At 44.5% G+C, this 20304-nt stretch overlaps 2 protein-coding genes across 3 annotated transcripts; one reads left to right on the top strand and one right to left on the bottom strand.

Annotated features, from left to right (window-relative positions):
- Positions 1 to 5736: 5736 nt before the first annotated feature.
- On the bottom strand, positions 5737 to 11904 carry LOC146352251 (small ribosomal subunit protein uS12). Its single transcript, XM_084833597.1, has 4 exons — positions 11844 to 11904; positions 8160 to 8319; positions 6586 to 6706; positions 5737 to 5932 (listed from the first exon to the last, which is right to left on the bottom strand). Exons 1-4 carry the CDS (start codon positions 11845 to 11847, stop codon positions 5786 to 5788), a joined length of 432 nt encoding a protein of 143 aa, XP_084689723.1. The 5' UTR covers positions 11848 to 11904; the 3' UTR covers positions 5737 to 5785.
- Positions 11905 to 12537: 633 nt separating this feature from the next.
- Positions 12538 to 18535, top strand: LOC146352252 (small ribosomal subunit protein uS12). 2 transcript variants are annotated; one of them, XM_084833596.1, is made up of 4 exons: positions 12538 to 12638; positions 15644 to 15803; positions 18063 to 18183; positions 18347 to 18535. In XM_084833596.1, exons 1-4 carry the CDS (start codon positions 12635 to 12637, stop codon positions 18491 to 18493), a joined length of 432 nt encoding a protein of 143 aa, XP_084689722.1. In that variant the 5' UTR covers positions 12538 to 12634; the 3' UTR covers positions 18494 to 18535. The 2 variants fall into 2 exon arrangements, with proteins under 2 accessions (XP_084689722.1, XP_084689721.1); XM_084833595.1 differs by lacking the exon at positions 12538 to 12638 and having other exon boundaries at positions 15586 to 15803.
- Positions 18536 to 20304: the final 1769 nt, after the last annotated feature.

A 20304-nucleotide genomic window follows, 5' to 3' on the forward strand; every position in this document is an offset into this window, starting at 1 on the left:
TGAAAGGGTTCCTCTTCACCATGAGCAGAATTCTGTAGTCATCCACTTTGGTTGTCTTCCGTGGTCTTCCAGGCCTTTTGCTGTTGCTGAGCTTGCCAGTTAATTCCTTCTTTTTCAGGACGTTCCAAACTGTTGTATTGGCCACTCCCACTGTTTTTGCTATCCCTCTGATGGGTTTATTTTGTTTCCTCAGCCTAATGATGGCCTCCTTCACTCGCATGGACACCTCTTTGGACCTCATGTTGGGAGTTCCAGTGAACAGCTACCAAATGCAAATGTAACACTCAAAACCACCTCTATTTATTTATTTATTAATTATTTAATTTATTAATCGCCCATCTGGCTGGTCACCCAGCCACTCTGGGCAATGTACAACATACAGTAAAACAATAAAATTCTACAATAAAAACATTTTCTAAAATACCCTAACCCACCCCAAATGCCTGCCTGAACAGCCATGTTTTTAATGCACGACGGAAGCTCATTAAAGAGGGGGCATGACGGAGTTCCCTAGGGAGGGAGTTCCACAGAGTGGGGGCCACTACAGAAAAGGCCCTCTCCCTCGTCCCCACCAGTCTAGCTGTCCTGGCTGATGGGACAGAGAGAAGGCCATCCGAGGCTGATCTTGTTAAGCAGCCTGTCTGGTGCTGCTGGAGGCGCTCCTTAAGATAGGCTGGGCCGGAACCATATAGGGTTTTAAAGGTCAAAACCAACACCTTGAATTTGGCCCGGAAAACAACTGGTAACCAGTGTAACTCCTTCAGCACTGGAGTGATGTGATCTCGCCGGCGGCTGCCTTTAATCAGGCGAGCCGCTGCATTCTGTACCAGCTGCAGCTTCCGAACCGTCTTCAAGGGTAACCCCACATAGAGCGCATTACAGTAGTCTAAACGAGAGGAGACCAGGGCATGTACTACCGATGGGAGCAGATGGTCGGGAAGGAAGGGGCGCAGCTGCCGTATCAGATGGAGTTGATACAGCGCTGTCCGGCTCACAGATGACACCTGAGCCTCCATGGACAGCTGGGAGTCCAAAATGACCCCCAGGCTGCGGACCTGGTCTTTCAAGGGTAGCCATACCCCATTCAACACCAGGTCAACATCCCCTAGCCTCCTCTTGTCTCCCACCAAAAGTACCTCGGTCTTGTCAGGGTTCAGCTTCAGCCTATTCCTCCTCATCCAGCCACTCACCGTCTCCAGACATTTGGACAGGGATTCTACGGCCAACCTTGGTGAAGATTTGAATGAGAGGTAGAGCTCTAGACCTTTTATCTGCTTGCTTGGTCATGGGGTACCCAGGAAACAGGCCACACCTGGCCATGCAGCTGCTTGTCAGCCATTTGTTCCATTACTTATGAGCCACCAACGATGGGTGTGTGTGTATGCCACTGGCTGTCCTTCCTGAATGGTTAGTGCCCCACTTTTGTCCAACCCCTTGAATTACAGCTGAAAGTCCTGACTTCGCTCCCATCTGCGTGTGTTTCCTTTCAACTTCAATGTGGTGTACAGAGGCCAACTGCCAAAACAGTTATCCTTGTTCCAATATTTCTGGCCCTGACTGTATGTATAAATGCCTTTAACATAACTTATAACAAATGTGATCTATGACTCTCGTGGTACAAAAAAGGTAATTAAAAAGATGTGGAAATTAAAGGTCGTGTTGATACAAACACATGACAAACTACTTTTTAATACATATTAAATAGTAACTTACTGGAACTCTATACATAGCTACTGAGAAGGAGGCCCCTTTTAATTCAGTGGGTGTTATTCCCGAGTAGGTAGGCACAGGAATGCCGCCTAAAAAATCATCTTCCCTATTCTGATAGACTGAATATAGTTAAGATAACTATTGCACACCAAAATAGCGGTCCCTAGTTGGAGCTCTACGCTGCTGCAACAGGAAGTATCCCTTTGAGTGGCACCCTATTTCTCCACTACCATTCTCACTTGGGGCAATGTAACTTTCTAAAGGTGCAATCCCGTACATGTTTAAACAGGAAAAAAAGGCCTTACAACTCCCAGCATGCCCCAACCAGCATTGCTGGCTGGGTATTGCTGGGAGTTGTAGGCCTTTTCCCATCTAAACATGCATAGGAATGCACCCTAAAACTGGTATTCAAATTATTAGATGTGAAGACAAAATATCCAGAATGCTTTCAGTTCCACTGACTTAACACAGCAGTTCCCCTGTCAGTTTTGCTATTCTTCCATTCTATGAATAGACAACAGCACCTGCATAATCCCGCTTCCAATTTTGGTCACAACATAAACTCAATAAATGCATGAAAAATGATCTCCTTTACATACATTTACTCTGGTTTTAGTATTGCTGCTGATGGCTTAGGAAGTGTCTGCCAGGCTGCGTGCAGATTGGAACCACCTCCTAGCAGGAAATGGAGACTCACTTTCAGCAGACTAGCCAAGTGGAGGGATTTCCTGTGCAGCTGCCAAAGCTGAACCGCAAATCAAGCCATTACTGGAACAGATCATCGGTTACCTCCAGTTAAGTGTCCGAGGTGGGATGTTCCCCTCGTTTTCTCAAAGCTGTGCCAAGCCATGTAGCTGAAATACCTCTAGCATAGGGCCTGTGTGGAGCATGCCCATGACTCCCCTCCGCTCCTATGGTGTCATAATCAGAGCCAGTCATGACAGAAAGATGGCTGTCAAAATTCCACCAAATGTACTGCAATGTCAGATCATCAGAACCGTACTCTCATTAGTAAACAGTTTCCAATAGCCATGATGCTCCTTTTGGGTTCAATATTGGTGAAGAAAAAAATAGTGGTAGTAGTAATTCCCCCAACTATGCTTCGCATAGCAGTTCATAAATTGCATTATATGAGCTAGAGGAAAGGTAGGGATTTTAAACGTCTTAGGGCACACTCCTATGTGTTTTGACAGAAAAAGTCCTACAACTGGCAGCATGGTAAATTGTAGGGCTTTTTTCTGTCTAAGCACACATAGGACGTAAAAGGTTTTATTATATTAAATGGTGTACAAATATTTTTAATAAAGTTTTTTGCTGTTTCTCCTTTCCTCCTGCAGTCCACACTATGTCCTGCAGGCACAATGTCCTTTTGGAAGGTATCCTGACCCTCCTGAGCAGTTTTTGCAATGGAAATCCAGCAGGGTTCTACCAATGAGTAGTCTGGATCCAACTCATAGAGTTCAACCAATGTTGAGCCCTGAAATATGTGGTCTGTATCTATTTGGATTCACTCTCAAATATTTCTGAAGTCAAAATTATAGTTCCATGCTGTGTATGCTTATTCAATGGAACTTGCTTCCCTGGTAGGCTTGCATAGGATGGCAACCTTAGGCTTCAAGTTACTTTCCTAATTTGGTGTAATGGATTGTAACAAGAAGTTTAAAAATTCGATAAAGACAATAAAGATCTAGTTAAAAGTTAAGCAGTTTCAAGTTCCATTCATTTAAATGGGGAAGTTACACTCATGCTAAGATCTTTGCCACTGAAATTGATGGGACTTGAAAGTAGCTAGATCACACTCACAGTGTACAATATGTGGATGAAGTTAGTAGTCATGGGCTAAGAGCATAAGTTGTAGTAATACTTGGATAAGTATGACACAGTTACTTCGTACTAAATGAACGAAGGCTGGAAACCTAGACACACCTCACGCACCTCTAGGGATGTACGAAAGTGACTTACCTTTTCATGGATTCTGTTCATGGGGGGGGGCGTTCCGTCCCTCCCCCCAGAATCCTCAATGGGGGGGAGGCGATCCGGTCCTCCCCCCCGGAATCCTCGACGGCCAGCTGTGCTCCGCAGCAGCTTCGCAGAGCAGCCGGCCAGGCCCAGGCCAGGGCCGTCCGCAGCCGGATTCCCGTCCGCGGAGGGCTCTGGGCAAAAAAACCCCAACGCGTATGCAAATGGCGGCGGCTATGGCCGCCACCATTTGCGTTCCTTATTTTTCGCCATCTTAGTCTACGTCAATATTTACGTAGACTAAGTCGAACAAAAGAAAGGGGAACGCAAATAGTGTAGTGGGTGCTATTTGCGTTCCCCTTTCTTTTCTTCGTCTTAGTCTACGTAAATATTGACGTAGACTAAGACGGCAAAAAATAAGGAACGCAAATGGCGGCGGCCGTAGCCGCCGCCATTTGCGTATGCGTTTTGTTTGTTTTTTTAAACCCAGACGTGATAGGCTACGCAAGTCTTTACGTAGCCTATCACGTCTATGGGGGAAAAAAAAGAAAAAAACATAGACTGCAAATGGCGGCGACGGCAGCCGGTCGGAAGACCAGCCGCTGCCGCTGGAGCCGCCGCTGTCCGGAACATCCGCCCCAGGTAAGTCTCGTCCCGAGGGGGATCCATGGGGGGCGGCAGGCCGTTCCATGATGATTTCGGGGGGCCGAATGCACTGGCATTCGGCCTCACCGAGATCCGTCGTGGAATTCTCTGACATCCCTACCCGCCTCACTCTCCCTGTAGCAGAGGGGATGGGATGGGGGGCCAAAATCTTTGGTAGCTCCCTTTACAACACAGATTCTCTTATGGATTATTAAGTGGCTTTTAAAAACACCAAGAAGCAGATGGTAGGAACAAACAGATTTCCAATGGAGGGAAATAAACATGGGTATCTACAGGGTATCCCCAAATATCTACACTGGGGACAGAGCTATTTAATGTTTTCATTAATGATACCAACTGAGGGGCGATCAGTAGAGCAGCAAAGTTTGCAAATGCCACCAAGCTATTCAGAAGGGAGAAATTCCAAGCTAAGAATTCCAAAAGAATCTTTCTAAATGCCTAAGTAAAAGTGCATAGTTAACAGTGAGCCTACTGTGGAAGCATATTTGCTTTATTAAGGAGGTGTGGAGTGCTGATTGGCTAGCCCTTGTGAAAGCCACAAAGCCTCTGCAGTATGTAGAGGACTGGGATTGTTTTCTTAAAAAAATGAAGAACTAAACAAACATTTGATCATAACAAGCACTTAAAGCACATCTCAAGCACAGGGAAGAATTAGAGAAAAAGTAGATCAGCATTCCTTTCAGAGACTGTATGTATTGACTGAGGAACAAAGGCAAAGGGAAGCAGAGCTCACTCCGAAACAGAAAAACCTGCATCCACTCCTGCATGCAGGTATGTTTGTATGCACCTTTAAGAGGCTTTCTAACTAAACAGCTGATCACATGGTAACATTGTTCCTGTAACACTTCAGACCACAGGTGGGAGATTACATAACTGAACACTCACTCCTTGAAAAAAAAATCCTACACACATAAGATGATGAAGTTAAGGCGGCTAACAAAGGATGTTAGGAAGCCCTTCTTTTTGGTACCTACTTTTCTATATGTAGAGCACAATCCTCCATTGGAGTCTGATGTGGTAAAGCCTAGAAAAAGTTTAACTACGGGATGAACTCTTCAGCTGTTGTCTAAAGACTAGAAATGGCCAAATTCCCCTTGGAAATTACCTGAGTAATTGGGCGGGCGAGAAAAATTTGGGATACATTTTTGTAAGCCAGAGCTTCTCCTCTTGTTTTTTTTTTGTTCCTGCAACCTCCAAAATAATGAAATGAGACCACCTTAAGGGTCTTGATATGGTGATGCCCTCCCCACTTGGCGTGTTAGTAGCACAAACCTACTACTCTTATCCTAAGCATTATTTCCTAATTACAGAAGAAGTACTACAGGCGTTGAGCATGTCATTTATAAACAATACATAATGCCAAAACCACAAAAGCCTACCTAATAAAAAATTACAAGGGCATTTCTTATGAGAAAACTTTATTGATCGATCTTCACAAGAAAAGAGAACTTTATGATCTGGGTCTCTCCTTTTTGCCTTTGTACAAGGCTAACAGAGAAACATTTGCAACTTTGACAACCTTGAAACGAACTCCAGGAATGTCACCAACAGCATGGCCCTTTCGACCAAAGCCAGCAACCAGAACCTCATCGTTCTCCTGGAATTAAACAAAATTAGTAGTGATTAATTTCTCACTGAACAAAGTTTTAAAGCATCAAACATCACAGTGAAGTGAATTCTGCCAAAAACAAAGAGTATGAATTTTGTATATGCTTGCTTATCACACAAACAAGAACTATCTTCAGCTGTTAAACAGCACCACAGCCGAAGAACAGGAAAAGAGACACCACCAAATTCTTGAGATGCCTTTCCCACCCTCCTTGAGAAAGGCTTGAATTCTAGGAAACTAAATTCATAGGCCTAATATTCCCCATCAGTCTTCTCAATGGTTGAGCACCTGGTAGTTTCACTTTTCGTGGGTCCAATATTTCCCCTCCTCCACAGTCAACTTCCAATTTTCCTTCTCTTCCCTTTCTCAGGGGTGTGTGTGTGTGTGTGTGTGTGTGTGTGTGTGTGGAGTGGGGGGGGGGGAGAAGACGAGGCTTCAAGTGGTTCTCTGGAACTTTCTGTATCCTCCCTTGGAAACTCACAGGCTGTTTTCCTTCATCCACCATCATAAAGTTGAAATAAATTATGATTTAGTGTGTTATAATGTAACATTACAACACCACCTGTTTCTACTATTTATGTACTAGTAAAATCTGTTTTTCACCTATCACTCCTTTAGTGTTTAAAGAAATAGTTACTCACCTCAATGAAGTTCAAACAACCATCATTAGGAACAAAAGCTGTTATTTTCTTGCCGTTCTTGATTAGCTGGACTCGGACACACTTCCTGATGGCAGAATTTGGCTGCTTAGCCTCTACGCCACTAAAATGGAAATAATGAAGCGGACAGCAAAAAATGCTAAGTACAGAGGCAGACTAGGCAGGCATATTTGCAAAACGCCCCCAACCTAAGTAGTCATTTTAGACACTGGGTTGGATCTGGTTTCTTTTCCACTGGCGAAAACATTCCTTGAGCAAAGGTCTGCTCCAGAGCAGACTTGGGGGGAAGGGCTCATAGGGGACTGCCGGGGCAGGGGTGGGTGGTGAAGAAAACAGACGAAGATTGCCACCTCCTCCATTCTGCCAGTGAGATTTGTCCATTGGATCCGAAGCTTCCTGCAGATGGAACAAGCCCTTCTGTCCATGGAAGAATTATTCTGGATCCAACCCCATTATCCATTGGTTATGTACGAGGAGCAGCAGAAATTCACTGAATTTAGATGAGATCAAGCTGTTCCAAAAGACTGTGAGTAGAGCATCTGCTTTTCATGAAGAAGCTCCCAGGTTCAATCCCTGGCTTCTCCAGGTAAACCCCTGCCTGAAACCCTGAAGAGCTGCTGCCAGTCAGTGTCAACAATACTGGGCTAGATGGACCAATGATCTGACTTAGTGTAAGGCAGCTTCCTATGTTTTGAAATAATAGAAATAAATAATATGGAAAACACAGAAGCCTTACATAGAGTGCATAGAATATTGAATGCAAACTAGACATAGATAATTAAGCCTGAGGCACCAACAGCTGTGAGAAAGTTTCTAGCGTACTAACTTGGTTTGCATGTAATGACAAACCATGGATTAGTTAATTACCACTCACTGCTTCTGTTTTGCATCCGACTGAGAAAACAGCAGTTATTCAACATGACTTGAGAACTCTTGGGTTCTTCAGGGGAAACAACCCAGAGTTTTAACCCCCAAACAAACCCTGGGTTAAAACCCTGGGTTGTTTCTCCCTCAACAATCCAGAGTTCTAGGTTTGCACTTCATGCCCACAAACCCAGGAAAGACTGCAAAGCAAAAGCAGTGGGTGGGCAACAGTGGGCTTACTTGCTCCCATGTGGCCCACCAACTCATGGACTGGCATTACATGCGAACTGGGACATTGTATAATGTAATGAATCTTTCAAGAGAGGATCCAAAATAGCAACATTTACTTCAAGTTATCTCAGTTTCATTTCCTACTTTTTCCTTCTGGAACAAAGGTTCTTATTCATTTCCTTGCACAAACAGCTACTATTAATTAACAAAAGAAAGAATAGCAGTAAAACTGTTGAAAATTCCTAAGAGCCAGCCATAAGTAAAATTTCCAAAACCTTAGTGCTGGAAATAGGGCACAAGCTGATAATGCTCCTCTGCCACAGATACCAGCAGCTGCACTTAAACTGCATTTATGCTATCAGTTCTAGTGCAAGTAGTACACAATTCTTTCCAGGACAAAAATCTTTACAGGAAATGGGGTAGTCAAAATCAAGATCCTATCAATTCTTGATAAAACTCACACTTTTTCTAGGACAATTCCTTTGGCGTGGGAGGCTCCTCCAAAAGGGTTGGCCTTCAAAGCAGTACCCAGATGGGCCTTCTTGTACTGTTTGTCATGCCACTTTTGATCACGTCGGTGACTGCGCAGTTTCCTGGCTGTACGAAGCCCACGACACTTGCCTAGAAAGCAGTACATTAGAGGTGAACAGAAACCATTAAGATCAAAGAATTACAGACCACCATGGACCTCAATCGGCTCACTGTTCACCCCTCCATTGGCACTATAACATTATTCACAATACCGATTTTTTATCTACCTGATCATAGCTGCGCTGTAAATTCACATACTACTTTCTAATACAGAATGGGTTTTGGGGTGGGGGAAAGGCGTAATTAAAGTACTTATAGTAGCCAATAAAACCTGAAAATGGGTCAATGTATGTGAAAACCTTGCAAACCAAGGATGGAGGCTTCCTCTGGGGCAAGGAGTAGTAGAACATACTTCTTTTTCATACTTCTGTCTCTCCCCCAAACTCTATATAAGTGTGCAGTAATCCTTAGTATTTCTGGAGTTCCATAGTGGCTTCCTTGTTCCCTAATATACTCTTGGTTTAAGTATTAACATCCAAAAAACTTTGGAACCAAAACACAGCATGTGAGCCATGAAAGGTAGATACATTTCCTAGTTTATTCTGGTCGCAAGATCATTTCAAGAGCAGAATCTGGAATTTTGGACGCGTAATTCAAAGGGCCAGATCCTTCCTTAGCCATCTTACAAAATGTATCAAGGGTAAGCTGAAACAGAGCTTCAATTTTTTATCTATATTAGCATGTATTGTGAGTCAGTAACAAATGTAATGCTTGTCAGAGTGAATCTGGCACATCAAATAAGTTTTCATAGATAAGCACGTGCACACACCTCTTCCCCGCAAACTGTATTTCTCAGACATGGCAGCCAAATTATTTTCTCCTGCCAAAGAACTGTTCAATGTTTTCCCAATTAACAATGCAGCTACATTAAAAAAAATCTTTTTATTTGCAACACAACATTAGCAATAACAAACAAAAAAAGAAAAGGAGAAAAGTTCGTATCATGAAACATATCACTACTCGTTAACATTCTGTAGCAGCTTTTTTGATTAGAAGTCATTACTCATATAATTTTTGTTCTTGAAAAATCTAATAGCAGATGTACATGCGCTTTCAAATTATATCCCTGTGATGTGGGGACTGACAGCAAAAGAAGATACTGAGAGCCTTTATAGTTGCAAAGAGACTTAGAGAGCAATCCTATGATCCCTGGGGAAGCGTCCCAGGGACCACAGGATAGTTCGGATTCCCCTCTCTGAGGTCGGAGACAGCACTCCAATCTTAAAAGGGTGAGTCACAGATCTGTCCCCTGCCACCGGTGCACAGAATCGCACTGGCTGCCTCTCCAAGGTCAGAAACCCGACCTCGGAGAGGGAGAAAAGGCGGCATTATAGGGGGAGGGGAGGGGACTGGAGAGTACAGGGTATGATTTATCCTGAGCCTCCTCCCGCCTTCTTCCCTCCCCCTCCAAAGCACCCTCACTAAACAGGCTGAGAAGCCCATCTAGCGAAAAAACTAAGAACGGAGGGTGGGGAGGCAAAGATTGCCTCTGCTGTTCCTCCCGTCCTGCCGGCTTCAGCCTGACAGAGCATAGGAATCTTGAAAGCCCCCAAGTTTGGGAGCTTCCAAGCAGTGATAGGATTGTGCCTTTATACTCCAAGCTTGGAAAGAAGGACATCCATCACCTATCACTCAATGGACTAAAGATCTTACTTCTCTTGCTATATTTGAACTTATTTACTATAACCATCAACGTCATATGGATGCTTATTTAGATATCTGGACTGCTTATAGTAATGTATACATTTGAAATGTTAATGTTAATCCTTTCCCCTCTCCTTCTTGTGTATTCTCCTTCTCTTTTCCCTGTATCAATGTGGTTCCAAAACAAATAAATACCTATTGTTTTTTACTTTCTCTTATTTCTGTTGCTTGATATCTCTCTCTCTCTCTCTCCATGTAGTTCAATGGACATTTTTCTCCCTCTCTCAAAAAACTAAAACCCGGGTCACCCCACGAAGCTGATTGGTGGGAGATTCAGGACAGATAAAACGAAGTACTTCTTCATACAGCGCATAGTTAAACTATGGAATTTGCTACCACAGGATAAAGCGATGGCCACCAATTTGGATGGCTTTAAAAGGGGGTTAGACAGATTCCAGGAGGAAACAGCTATTGATGGCTACTAGTCCTGATGGCTGTGTGCTACCTCCAGTACCTGAGGCAGTGAGCCTATGCACACCAGTTGTTGGGAAAAATGGGTGGGAGGATGCTGTTGCACTCATGTTCTGCTTGTGGGTCCTGGTTGACAACTGGTTGGCCACTGTGTGAATAGAATGCTGGACTAGATGGACCCTTGGTCTGATCCAGCATGGCTCTTCTTATGTTAATGGATGACAAGACTGATCCCTCTTTAGAGGGCTGCCTCTGAGGGCGGTTTAGAGAATGGCAAGAAGGAAGAGGACCTTCTTGCTGGTAGCCCCAAGACTGTGGAATGCTCTCCCACTAAGGTCCTCCAGGGGCCAACTTTGTCATCTTTTTCAGCTCCAGGTTAATACTTTCCTCTACTCCTGGACGTTTGATGACATATGATGGGGTCCTGGTTTCTTATTATAACTGTTCTAGACATCTTAACTTGTTTTTAAGTTTTGTATGTTACAGACTTTATATTTTGATTTTATTGTCTTGTATTTGTGGCTTGTAATTTCTGTGCATCACTCAGGCAGCTTCGGTTATTGGGTGGTACAGAAATAAAATGAATCCCTCTCTTACATCTTAGAACAGTCTAGCATCCCATTGCCCACAGCGGTCAACCAGTTGCCTTTTGAAAACTCACAAGCAGGGCATAAAGGCAACAGTTTTTCCCCATATTGCTCTTCAGCCACTGGCATTCAGTGCCAGACCCTGAACCTAGAGGTTCCATACAGCCGTGACTGGTGGCCATTAACTGACCTTTTAGAGAGAGAGCCAGTGTAGTGTAGTGGTGAGAGTGACGGACTGGGAGCCGGGAGATCCCCACTTGGCCATGGAAGCTCACTGGGTGACTTTGGGCCAGTCAAAGACTCTCAGCCCAACCTACCTCACAGGGTTGTTGTTGTGAGGATACAACGGTGAGGAGGAGGATAATGTAAGCCGCCTTGAGTTCCTTGCGAGAGGGAGAAAGGCGGGGTATAAATGCAATAAATAAATAAATAAATAAATTTTAAGGCCACCTAAGCGCTAGTGCCAGCGCCCCATCTTGTGGCAATGCATTCCACTGACTAGTAACGTATGCACCAGAAAAGGGCAACCTGTGGCCCTCCAGATGTTTTGGCTTACAACTGCCATCAACCCATCGGCTACGCTGGCTAGGGCTGATGGGAGTTGCAGACCAGAGGCAGCTGGAGGCCCGCGAGGGGCCCACCCGCCTGGTACAGGCCGTGGGAAGAAGGCCTGCCTCCAAGGAGGCTCTTTCGGAGGCGGCCGCGTGGCAACTCCTGGAAGGATCCGGCAGTGGCCGCGCTGGGAAGGCTGAAGGCGCAGGGGCCGGTCACACCTCAGGGCCCCTCAGTCCGTCCCTCTGCGCCCGCCCCGCTCCCGCTGCAGCCGTGACAGGGCTCCCCGGAGCCGCTCACCCATCGTGCCGTCCGCGGATCGCGAGAAGGAAAGAGAGAGGCCCACAATCCACCGCGGCACAGAGCCTCCGCGTCGAGGGCCTCCTCCCAACTCCGACGGGGTGGCTCTCCTGGCGCCTGCTCGGAAAAGAATCGCGCGGCACCTACTACCTCAGCTGGCTTGGGCGGGCGATAGGCAACATGGCGGGTGCGGGGCGATGCATTGTGGGAAATGTAGTTCGCGGCCCGCGCCATTACCGGCGCTCCTCGCAGACATCCTATGAAGGAAAAAATTAAGAACCCTGCTCTGTATGCTCCATCCCAAGCACAGACGCGAGCGAGCAGAGCCTCACCATAGAGACCGAAAGATTTTGAGCCCCACCGCAGTCCTTATCACGACTCCCGGTATTAAAACGCTACTTCTTATTTCCAAGGCGACGCCGTGTTTATGAGTCGCTACTACACGCGCGGGTCTTTCCCCAAGGAAATGCCGCGGCTAGAGCGCCCTCGCTATCATGGCCAATATGGCGGCTTTCGATTTAAAACAGGAAGTTCGGGCTGTGTGGGACTCCGTTTTTCCTTCCTTCTTTGCTGCTAGCTTGTTAGGAAGACTCGTGCGTTATTGTGGGCCGGGGCCGGTTCCCGCTCAGCCCATCTTTTCTTTCACCTCAGCGAGGCTTTGCATGCATCCGGCGGGCCAGGCGCGAAGGTAGACACCCCACGTGGGGTCCTTGCTGAGGTTGCGTACCGCTGCCGCGGGGGGCTGCGGGCCTTTCTCTGCGAGAGCCCCTGACGCGGTGGGCAGCGGCAGGATGGGTGAGTGGAGCGAGCCTGTGTCGGGCGAGGTATCTATTTTTTCTCCTCCACGGGGTGGCTGTCTAGGAGGCTCTTAACATGAAGTGTGCCCGGGCCGGGCCGGGCCCCGATGCTGTGCTGAGCAGCGCCACGTGTCTTCTGGTCGACGTGGGCTCCGTTTTTCCCGCAGTCCGCGAAAGCTTCTGCTGGAGCAGATGCGGTCGGTTTTAAGGTGCCGCCAGCCTTTCTGTTGTTTTCGCTGCAACGCGCTAACTCGGCTGGGCTCCGAAAATCATCGGCAGATAAAAGGAAGGGCTCCTTCGCACCGCGCATAGTTAAGCGATGGAATTTGCTACCGCAAGATGTAGCCGTGGCCACCAATTTGGATGGCTTTAAAAGTGGTTGGGCAAAATGCTGGAGGGAAAGGCTATCAATGGCTACTAGTCCCGATGGCTAAACGGTACCTCCAGTACCAGAGGCAGTGTGCCTGTGTACGCCCGTTGCTGGGGATCATGGGTGTCAGGAGCGCCCCTGCCGCCTTCTGAAATCCTCAAGTAGCCAGAATCAACACACAGATGATAGGGCTCTTTTCCAAGGCTTTATTTCCATTTAAGCTAATGACACTTACAGATGCTAATTGCATGACCCTAATGAGGGCAACTTCAGCGCCCTCCTTCTCCTGCTTGTTCCTTCTCCTCCAGGTGCCTGCCAGGGCCGCTACCACTCTCATGAATGTGAGCAGGGAGGGACTCTCTCTCCAGCTGCACCTCTCAACAACGTGCAGGTTCCTCTCCCACCGTTCTATCTCTTCCTCAGAATCAGAACTGCTTTGGGGCTTTATGGGCTCCCATCCAGCCCTGACAATGGGCAGGAGGGTGCTGTTTCACTCATGTCCTGTTTGTGGGTTTCTCATGGGAACCTGGTTGGCCACTGTGTGAACAGAATGCTAAGAACATAAGAAGATCCGTGCTGGATCAGACCAAGGGTCCAACTATTTATTTATTTACTATATTGCCCAATAGCTGAAGCTCTCTGGGCAGTTCACAAAAATTAAAACCACAAAGTGCAGCATAGAGCAATATAAAATATGAAACCTTAAAACTACAATATAAAAGTACAGCCAGAATAAAACCTAACAGCAATGCAGAGATTTAAAATACGGACTTAAAACTGCGGAACTAAAAGACTAGAGTTCTAAAATGCTGGGAGAATAAAAAGTTCTTCACCTAGTGCGTGAAAGAATACAATGTAGGTGCCAGGCAAACGTCTCTAGGGAGCTCATTCCACAGCCTGGGTGCCACAGAAAAGGCCCTCTTCCTGGTAGCCACCCACCTCACTTCTTTTGGCAGGGGCTCCTGGAGAATTCTAGTCCAGCATTCTGTTCACACAGTGGCCAACCAGCTGTTGATAGGTGACCCACAAGCAAGACATGAGTGCAACAGCACCCTTCTGCCCATGTTCCCCAGCAACTGGTGTACATAGGCATACTTAGGGATGTACGAAACACTTACCTGGTTTTGTCCAGGGACAGCTGGCTGCTGGGCTGCGCAGGGACACAAATGGCGGTGGCCATAGCCGCCGCCATTTGCATCCTTGTCTTTTGCCATGATAGGCTACGTAAATATTTACGTAGCCTATAATGGCAAAAGAACAGGAACGCAAATGGTGGCCATTTGCGTTCCCTTTTTTTTTTCCGTGATAGGCTACGTAAATATTTACGTAGCCTATCACGGCAGTAATGAAGAAGTGAATGGTGGCCGCAGACGTGGCTGCCATTTGCAAAGCAGCACGAACGGCACCAGGTAAGTGCTCCATTTTGCGAGCCTTTCATGGGGTGGTGGGGTGGGGGGCTTTGTTCTGCCATGGATTTCGGGGGAATGCATTCAGCCTCACTGAGATCCGTGGCAGAATTCTCCAACATCCCTAGGCATACTACCTATGATACTGGAGGTAGCATGTAGCCATCGGGACTAGTAATCATTGATTGCCTTCTTCTCCATGAATGTTTCTAACCCCCTTCTGAAGCCATCCAAGTTGGTGGCCATCACCACATCTTGTGGTAGTGAATTCCATAGTTTAACTATGTGCTGTGTGAAGAAATTTTTCCTTTTATTTGTACTGAATCTTCCACCAGTTGGCTTTGTGGGATGATCCTACATTCTAATATTATGAGAGAGGGAGAAAAATGCTGGAGTAGATGGACTCTTGGTCTGATCCAGCATAGTTCCTCTTATGTTCTTAGGTTCATATTTTATTTTTGTCTGCAGGCTGCTGTTCTCTTCTTAATTGCATTTTATTTTACTTCAAACATTATCATCATCATCACCTCCATTTTCTCATATGTGCTCAAGATTGTGAAGAATATAAGAAGAAATCTTAAACTAAAAACCTAAATTTTCCCAGGCATTCAGTTTCTGTTTTAAAACTGGTATTTTAAATCTTTGCACTGCTGCTAGCTTCTGTTTGGTTATTTTTATTTTTTATACTGTAGTTTTAAACTTTTATATTGTATTTTATCATCTTTCATTTTATGGTTTTAATTGTTGTGAACTGTCCAGGGAGCTTTGACTATTGGGTGGTATAGAAATGTAATAAATAAAATAAATATGAACAAATTATCATGATAACAAGTGGAATGCGCCCCCCGGGCACTTACTTAGATGTTGTTTAGGTGCTGGGTGAAAATAAAAAAGATAAATCCTAGACTTGTAAACTCACTCTATTGCTGTACTGTTCTAGGCATTTCTTTGCTGTCATATTTATTATTATTGGTTTTGACATTGTATTTTATTGCATCATTGGTAATCTTCTGTAGAAATACTTATATTGAATAGATTCATAAAACTGTACATAAAATAATAAAGTATGAACTGCTCACCTGCGACATCAGCCAAAAATGAATTTCAAAAAACATCAGGACCAGTAGCAGTGCCAGTTGAAACAAGGTCTTTTAAATAAAACTAGGGCAAATTGTCTTCAGCTGATGCCTAAGGATAAAAATCTTGCTCTCTGTTTGGTCCTTCTAGGCAAGTGTCGTGGGCTTCGTACAGCCAGGAAGCTGCGCAGTCACCGACGTGATCAGAAGTGGCATGACAAACAGTACAAGAAGGCCCATCTGGGTACTGCTTTGAAGGCCAACCCTTTTGGGGGAGCCTCCCACGCCAAAGGAATTGTCCTGGAAAAAGTGTGAGTTTTATCAAGAATTGATAGGATCTTGATTTTGACTACCCCATTTCCTGTAAAGAGTTATGTCCTGTAAGGGAGCAATCCTATGCCCCGTAGACGTTGTCTGACGGGCCATAGGGTAGTGGGTATTCTGAGGTCGGAGACAGCACTCTAACTTCAGAAGGGGCAGTCGGAGATCTGTACTACCATGCAGTAGAACAGACAGCATAAATGTAGTTAAAGTGCAAAGGTCAGTATGTGTGGCAGAAAAGCATTGTTGGAATGTGTCATGTTTCTAACACGTAGGTATTGAAAACTTATTTCTGGCTCTTAGGAATGTTCAGCATCAAGTAGTCATTGTACTGCCATTCTAGAGATTATCTTTTGTTAACCAACACTGAACGGTCAGTTTGTCTTTCAGTTTCAAATACCTTCTTACCATCAACTTAGGTTTTTAAAACTTCTTCCATAAAGAAAAAGTAAGACATGAAGCTGAGATAGCTTGAAGCTAATGTTGTCATTTTCAATCCTTTCTTGAAGAATTAAATTACATTAGAAGGTTTCTCACAACTGTGGGTTTCTCAGTCTTATTTATCCATGTCTGATTTGCGTTCAGTACTTGTGTTATATGTAAGGCTTCTGTGTGATTGAAGCATCTCTGTCCCCCTTCTAATAGAGAGGGAGAAGTCATGAATGCCTCCTTTTTCTGTCTTGGCACCAGAAAGGGTCTTGGAGCATCGTTGCAATGCACAGGGGGACAATTTGTAGGCCTAAACATCTGGGCGGCCACAACTCCCATGAACCCTCATCATGGCTATGCTGACTATGGTTGATGGGAGCTGTGGCCCTCAAGGTGTTTTGGGCTACAAGTTGCCCACTCTTGCTGTAGGGTATTGAACAGTATTCCTTACTGCACTGGCTTTCCTAAATAAGTGTAGAGTAAGGTGTATCTATGATCTTAGACAGCATTGTGCCAGGTGCACTTGTCTTTCAACAGGGATTGAGTTGTGACAATTTGGGATAATTGCTGGAATGAATCCTTGAATTTCTACAACTGCAAGTTAAGGCTTCTGTGCAAATTTGTGGAGTCTAAGGCCCTTAAAAATACTCTCTTTTGGGGAGAGTTTTACAATTTTCTGTTTATTGTAATTCCCATTATTAAAAGTAGAAATGAATGTTGGGTCACCTTCCCCTAAGAATCTGCATACTTCCTGCAAAACCAGGTCTTAACCCGTCCCCTCTTTTTGTTTTTGGTTTGGATAGTTTACAATTATTCTGTTTTCTGACTCACAGCACAATCCTGTACGTAGCTACTCAAAAGTAAATCCCACTGAGTTTAGTGGGGCTTACTGCCATGTGACTGGGTATAGCAGAGGGCCCCAGCATGGTGCCTGTGGGGACCTCCAGAGGTGCTCATGAAGCTCTCCACTCCCTGCCACCTTCAATTTTTTAAGATAAAAACCTTGGGAAATGTTAGGACAGTTTTCCTCTACTTTTCTAGCCTCCAGCCTTGCTCTTTCCCCTCTACGCCTTTGCCTTGCTGCTCCCACTTCCTCCTAGCCTCACTATTTCTCCACCCAACCTCCTAAGCTCACTTTTGATGAGCCAGGTCCCCATGGAAACCATTATGTGACTAGCCACATCCTCTGTGGGAGCCATTTTGTGGTGGTGCCCACAGCAGTTCCTCAAATTCCCAAATGTACCCACAGGTCCAAAAAGCTTGGAGCTCCTTTCAGTATAGGATTGCAGCCTAACGCATATTCAGGGTCAAGACATGTGAAATTAAGGCTTCAACTCTATGCAGACTTACCTAGGAGTAAGTTGCATGGAATTAAGTAAGAATTTCTTCTGAGTAAGAATCCATAGTATTGGACTGTGAATTTATTTAAACTTTGAATGGTGCTTTGCAGTGCCAGTGTCATATTTGCTATAGAGGACAAAAATAAATATTAGACCAATTTTGTTGTTTGAGTTTCTGATTTCATTTTAGTCGTCTTGTCACTTTGCATCACAACAGTAAGAAGATGGACTGTGGATATGAAGACTGTATAATTACTCACAATTTTTGAAATATAATTGTAGAAATGTAATTTAGGGCACAATCCTATGGAAGTTTAGACAGAAAAAAAGCCCTACAACTCCCAGCATTCTGCAGCTAGCATGGCTGCTGGGGAACGCTGTGAGTTGGAAGACTTTTTTTTTGTCTACCCATGTATAGGATTGCACCCTAAGAGACAGAGTTCTTGTAACAATATTTATGTTGTACACTTCACATTTCAGTGGCGTAGAAGCTAAGCAGCCAAATTCTGCCATCAGGAAGTGTGTCCGAGTCCAGCTCATCAAGAATGGCAAGAAAATAACAGCCTTTGTTCCTAATGATGGTTGTTTGAACTTCATTGAGGTAAATGCATTTGAGAAATAATTAAATGCTATTGGTTGATATAACTGTAAGGGAGAATTGAACCAAACTGCTTTATTAACTTTTTGGGTAGCTTTAAATGCTTTAAAATGTATGCAAGTGTATTTGTTGTGAGTAGACATTTCTTTCTTTTTTTTTACTGTAGGAAAACGATGAAGTTCTGGTTGCTGGTTTTGGTCGGAAGGGCCATGCTGTTGGTGACATTCCAGGAGTTCGCTTCAAAGTTGTTAAAGTAGCCAATGTTTCTCTGTTAGCGTTGTACAAGGGCAAGAAAGAGAGACCCAGATCATAATTCTGTGATGCTGCGTGGGTTTTAATAAACATTTTCAATTAACACGGTGTTCCTGAGGAATCTTTCTTAGTAGTTTAATTTTTTATAAGGTGAAGGGACTTTCATAGCAGAACATTCTCTTGAGCAAAATGGGGAGTGTAGCTTTTATATGATTCTTCTGACTCTGCTCTTACAGATTGATCCAAAGCTCATTTAGTCGGAAGATCCTGTGGCGTTCACAGAGATTTACTTGTACTATGTATGCACAAGATTGCAGCCTCAGTTGCAAAAATAAAAAAAGCTTCATTCTGAACCACGGAAATTAAACTGGTATAAACAATTCTCTTTAAATATGGATGATACTTAAGAAAGAACTGAAGTGTAATACTTGTGCAGTACCATGTCATTTTCTTTGATGCACCAATATAACTGAAAGGTTAGACAAACTTTTAATTTTACTTTTCTTAATGCTTTTGTCCTTAGGCTTCCTAATTAAAAGGTGAGCTTATGCTATTTTTAAAGAGGTTAGTAGTAGTCCAGTTAAGACAAAATAAGCAATCCATGGGTGAAGTTCAATGTAAGTCCTACTTAGAGTAGACCCATTGAAATGAATGGTACTGGAGTTAGTCATAACTTAAGTCCCATTTGTTTCAGTAGGTCAACTCTAAGTAGGATTTACATTGGATTTTGCCTGTATATATTTTTAGATAAGGGCTTTTGCCTGTATATATTTTTAGATAAGGGCTTTTGCCTGTGGTCTTAAAATATTTTGCTTTAACATTTTCATTGATTAGTTTAAGGCTACAAGCCTATACACTCTTAAGAGGAACTACAGTGTCTTGTAGAAGTATTCACCCCCACTTTGCCTTCTTCACATTTTGTGTAACAACCTGGAATTAAAATGAATTTAATTGACATTTTTACCATTTGATTTACACAACATACTTAACACTTTGAAGGTGCAAAGTATTTTTTATTGTGGCACAAAGTTAAACATAAACAAAAACCAACTGGTATTTGTTGGTTGAATGAGTATTCCCCCCCCCCCCAGTCAATAGTTGGTAGAAGCACCTTTGGCAGCAATTACAGCTGTGAGTCTTTGGGGGTAAGTCTCTACACCCTGGAGAAGATGCTGATGCTAGGGAAAGTGGAAGGCAAAAGGAAGAGGGGCCAACCAAGGGCAAGACGGATGGATGATATTCTGGAGGTGTCTGGAGGACTCGACCTTGGGGATGCTGGGGGTGACAACGGCTGACAGGAAGCTCTGGCGTGGGCTCGTCAATGGAGTCATGAAGAGTTGGAAGCGACTGACTGAATAAACAACAACTCTACCAGCATTAAGTATCTGGTTCCTGAATTTTTTTCCCATGCTTCTTGGCAAAATTGCTCAAGCTTTGTCAGGTTGCATAGGGACCATTGGTGAACAGCAATTTTCAAGTCTTGCCCGATTCTCAGTTGGATCAAGATCCGGGCTTTGACTGGGCCATTCTAAGACATTCAGGTTATTGTTTATAAACCCTCCAGTGTGGGTTTTGGTTGTGTGTTTAGTGTCATTGTCCTTCTGGAAGGTGAATCTCTGCCCCAGTCCCAGGTCCTTTGCAGACTGTAACAGGTTTTACTCTAGAATTGCCCTGTATTTGGCTCCATCCAGCTTGCCTTCAATCCTGACCAGTTTCCCAGTCCCTGCTGATGAAAAGCACCCCCCACAACATGCTGTTGCTACCACCATGCTTCACTGTGGGGATGGTGTTCTCAGTGCGATGAGCACTGTTGGCTTTGCACCTCACATACCGTTTTGCGGTAAGGCCAAAAAGCTCAGTTTTGGTCTCAGC

This window comes from Heloderma suspectum, chromosome 2, assembly GCF_057233095.1.
Source record: "Heloderma suspectum isolate Gila_16-S chromosome 2, 16-S_ref, whole genome shotgun sequence".
In the NCBI taxonomy this organism is placed as follows: Eukaryota; Metazoa; Chordata; class Lepidosauria; order Squamata; family Helodermatidae; genus Heloderma; species Heloderma suspectum.

Coding starts and splice junctions, on each gene's coding strand:
- LOC146352251 (XM_084833597.1), bottom strand. Junction 6,707..8,159: donor GGAATTGTCCTAGAAAAAGT/GTGAGTTTTATC, acceptor TTTCCATTTTAG/TGGCGTAGAGGCTAAGCAGC. Junction 5,933..6,585: donor GTTGTTTGAACTTCATTGAG/GTGAGTAACTAT, acceptor GTTTAATTCCAG/GAGAACGATGAGGTTCTGGT.
- LOC146352252 (XM_084833595.1), top strand. CDS start 15,601: ATGCCTAAGGATAAAAATCTTGCTCTCTGTTTGGTCCTTCTAGGCAAG. Junction 15,804..18,062: donor GGAATTGTCCTGGAAAAAGT/GTGAGTTTTATC, acceptor TTCACATTTCAG/TGGCGTAGAAGCTAAGCAGC. Junction 18,184..18,346: donor GTTGTTTGAACTTCATTGAG/GTAAATGCATTT, acceptor TTTTTACTGTAG/GAAAACGATGAAGTTCTGGT.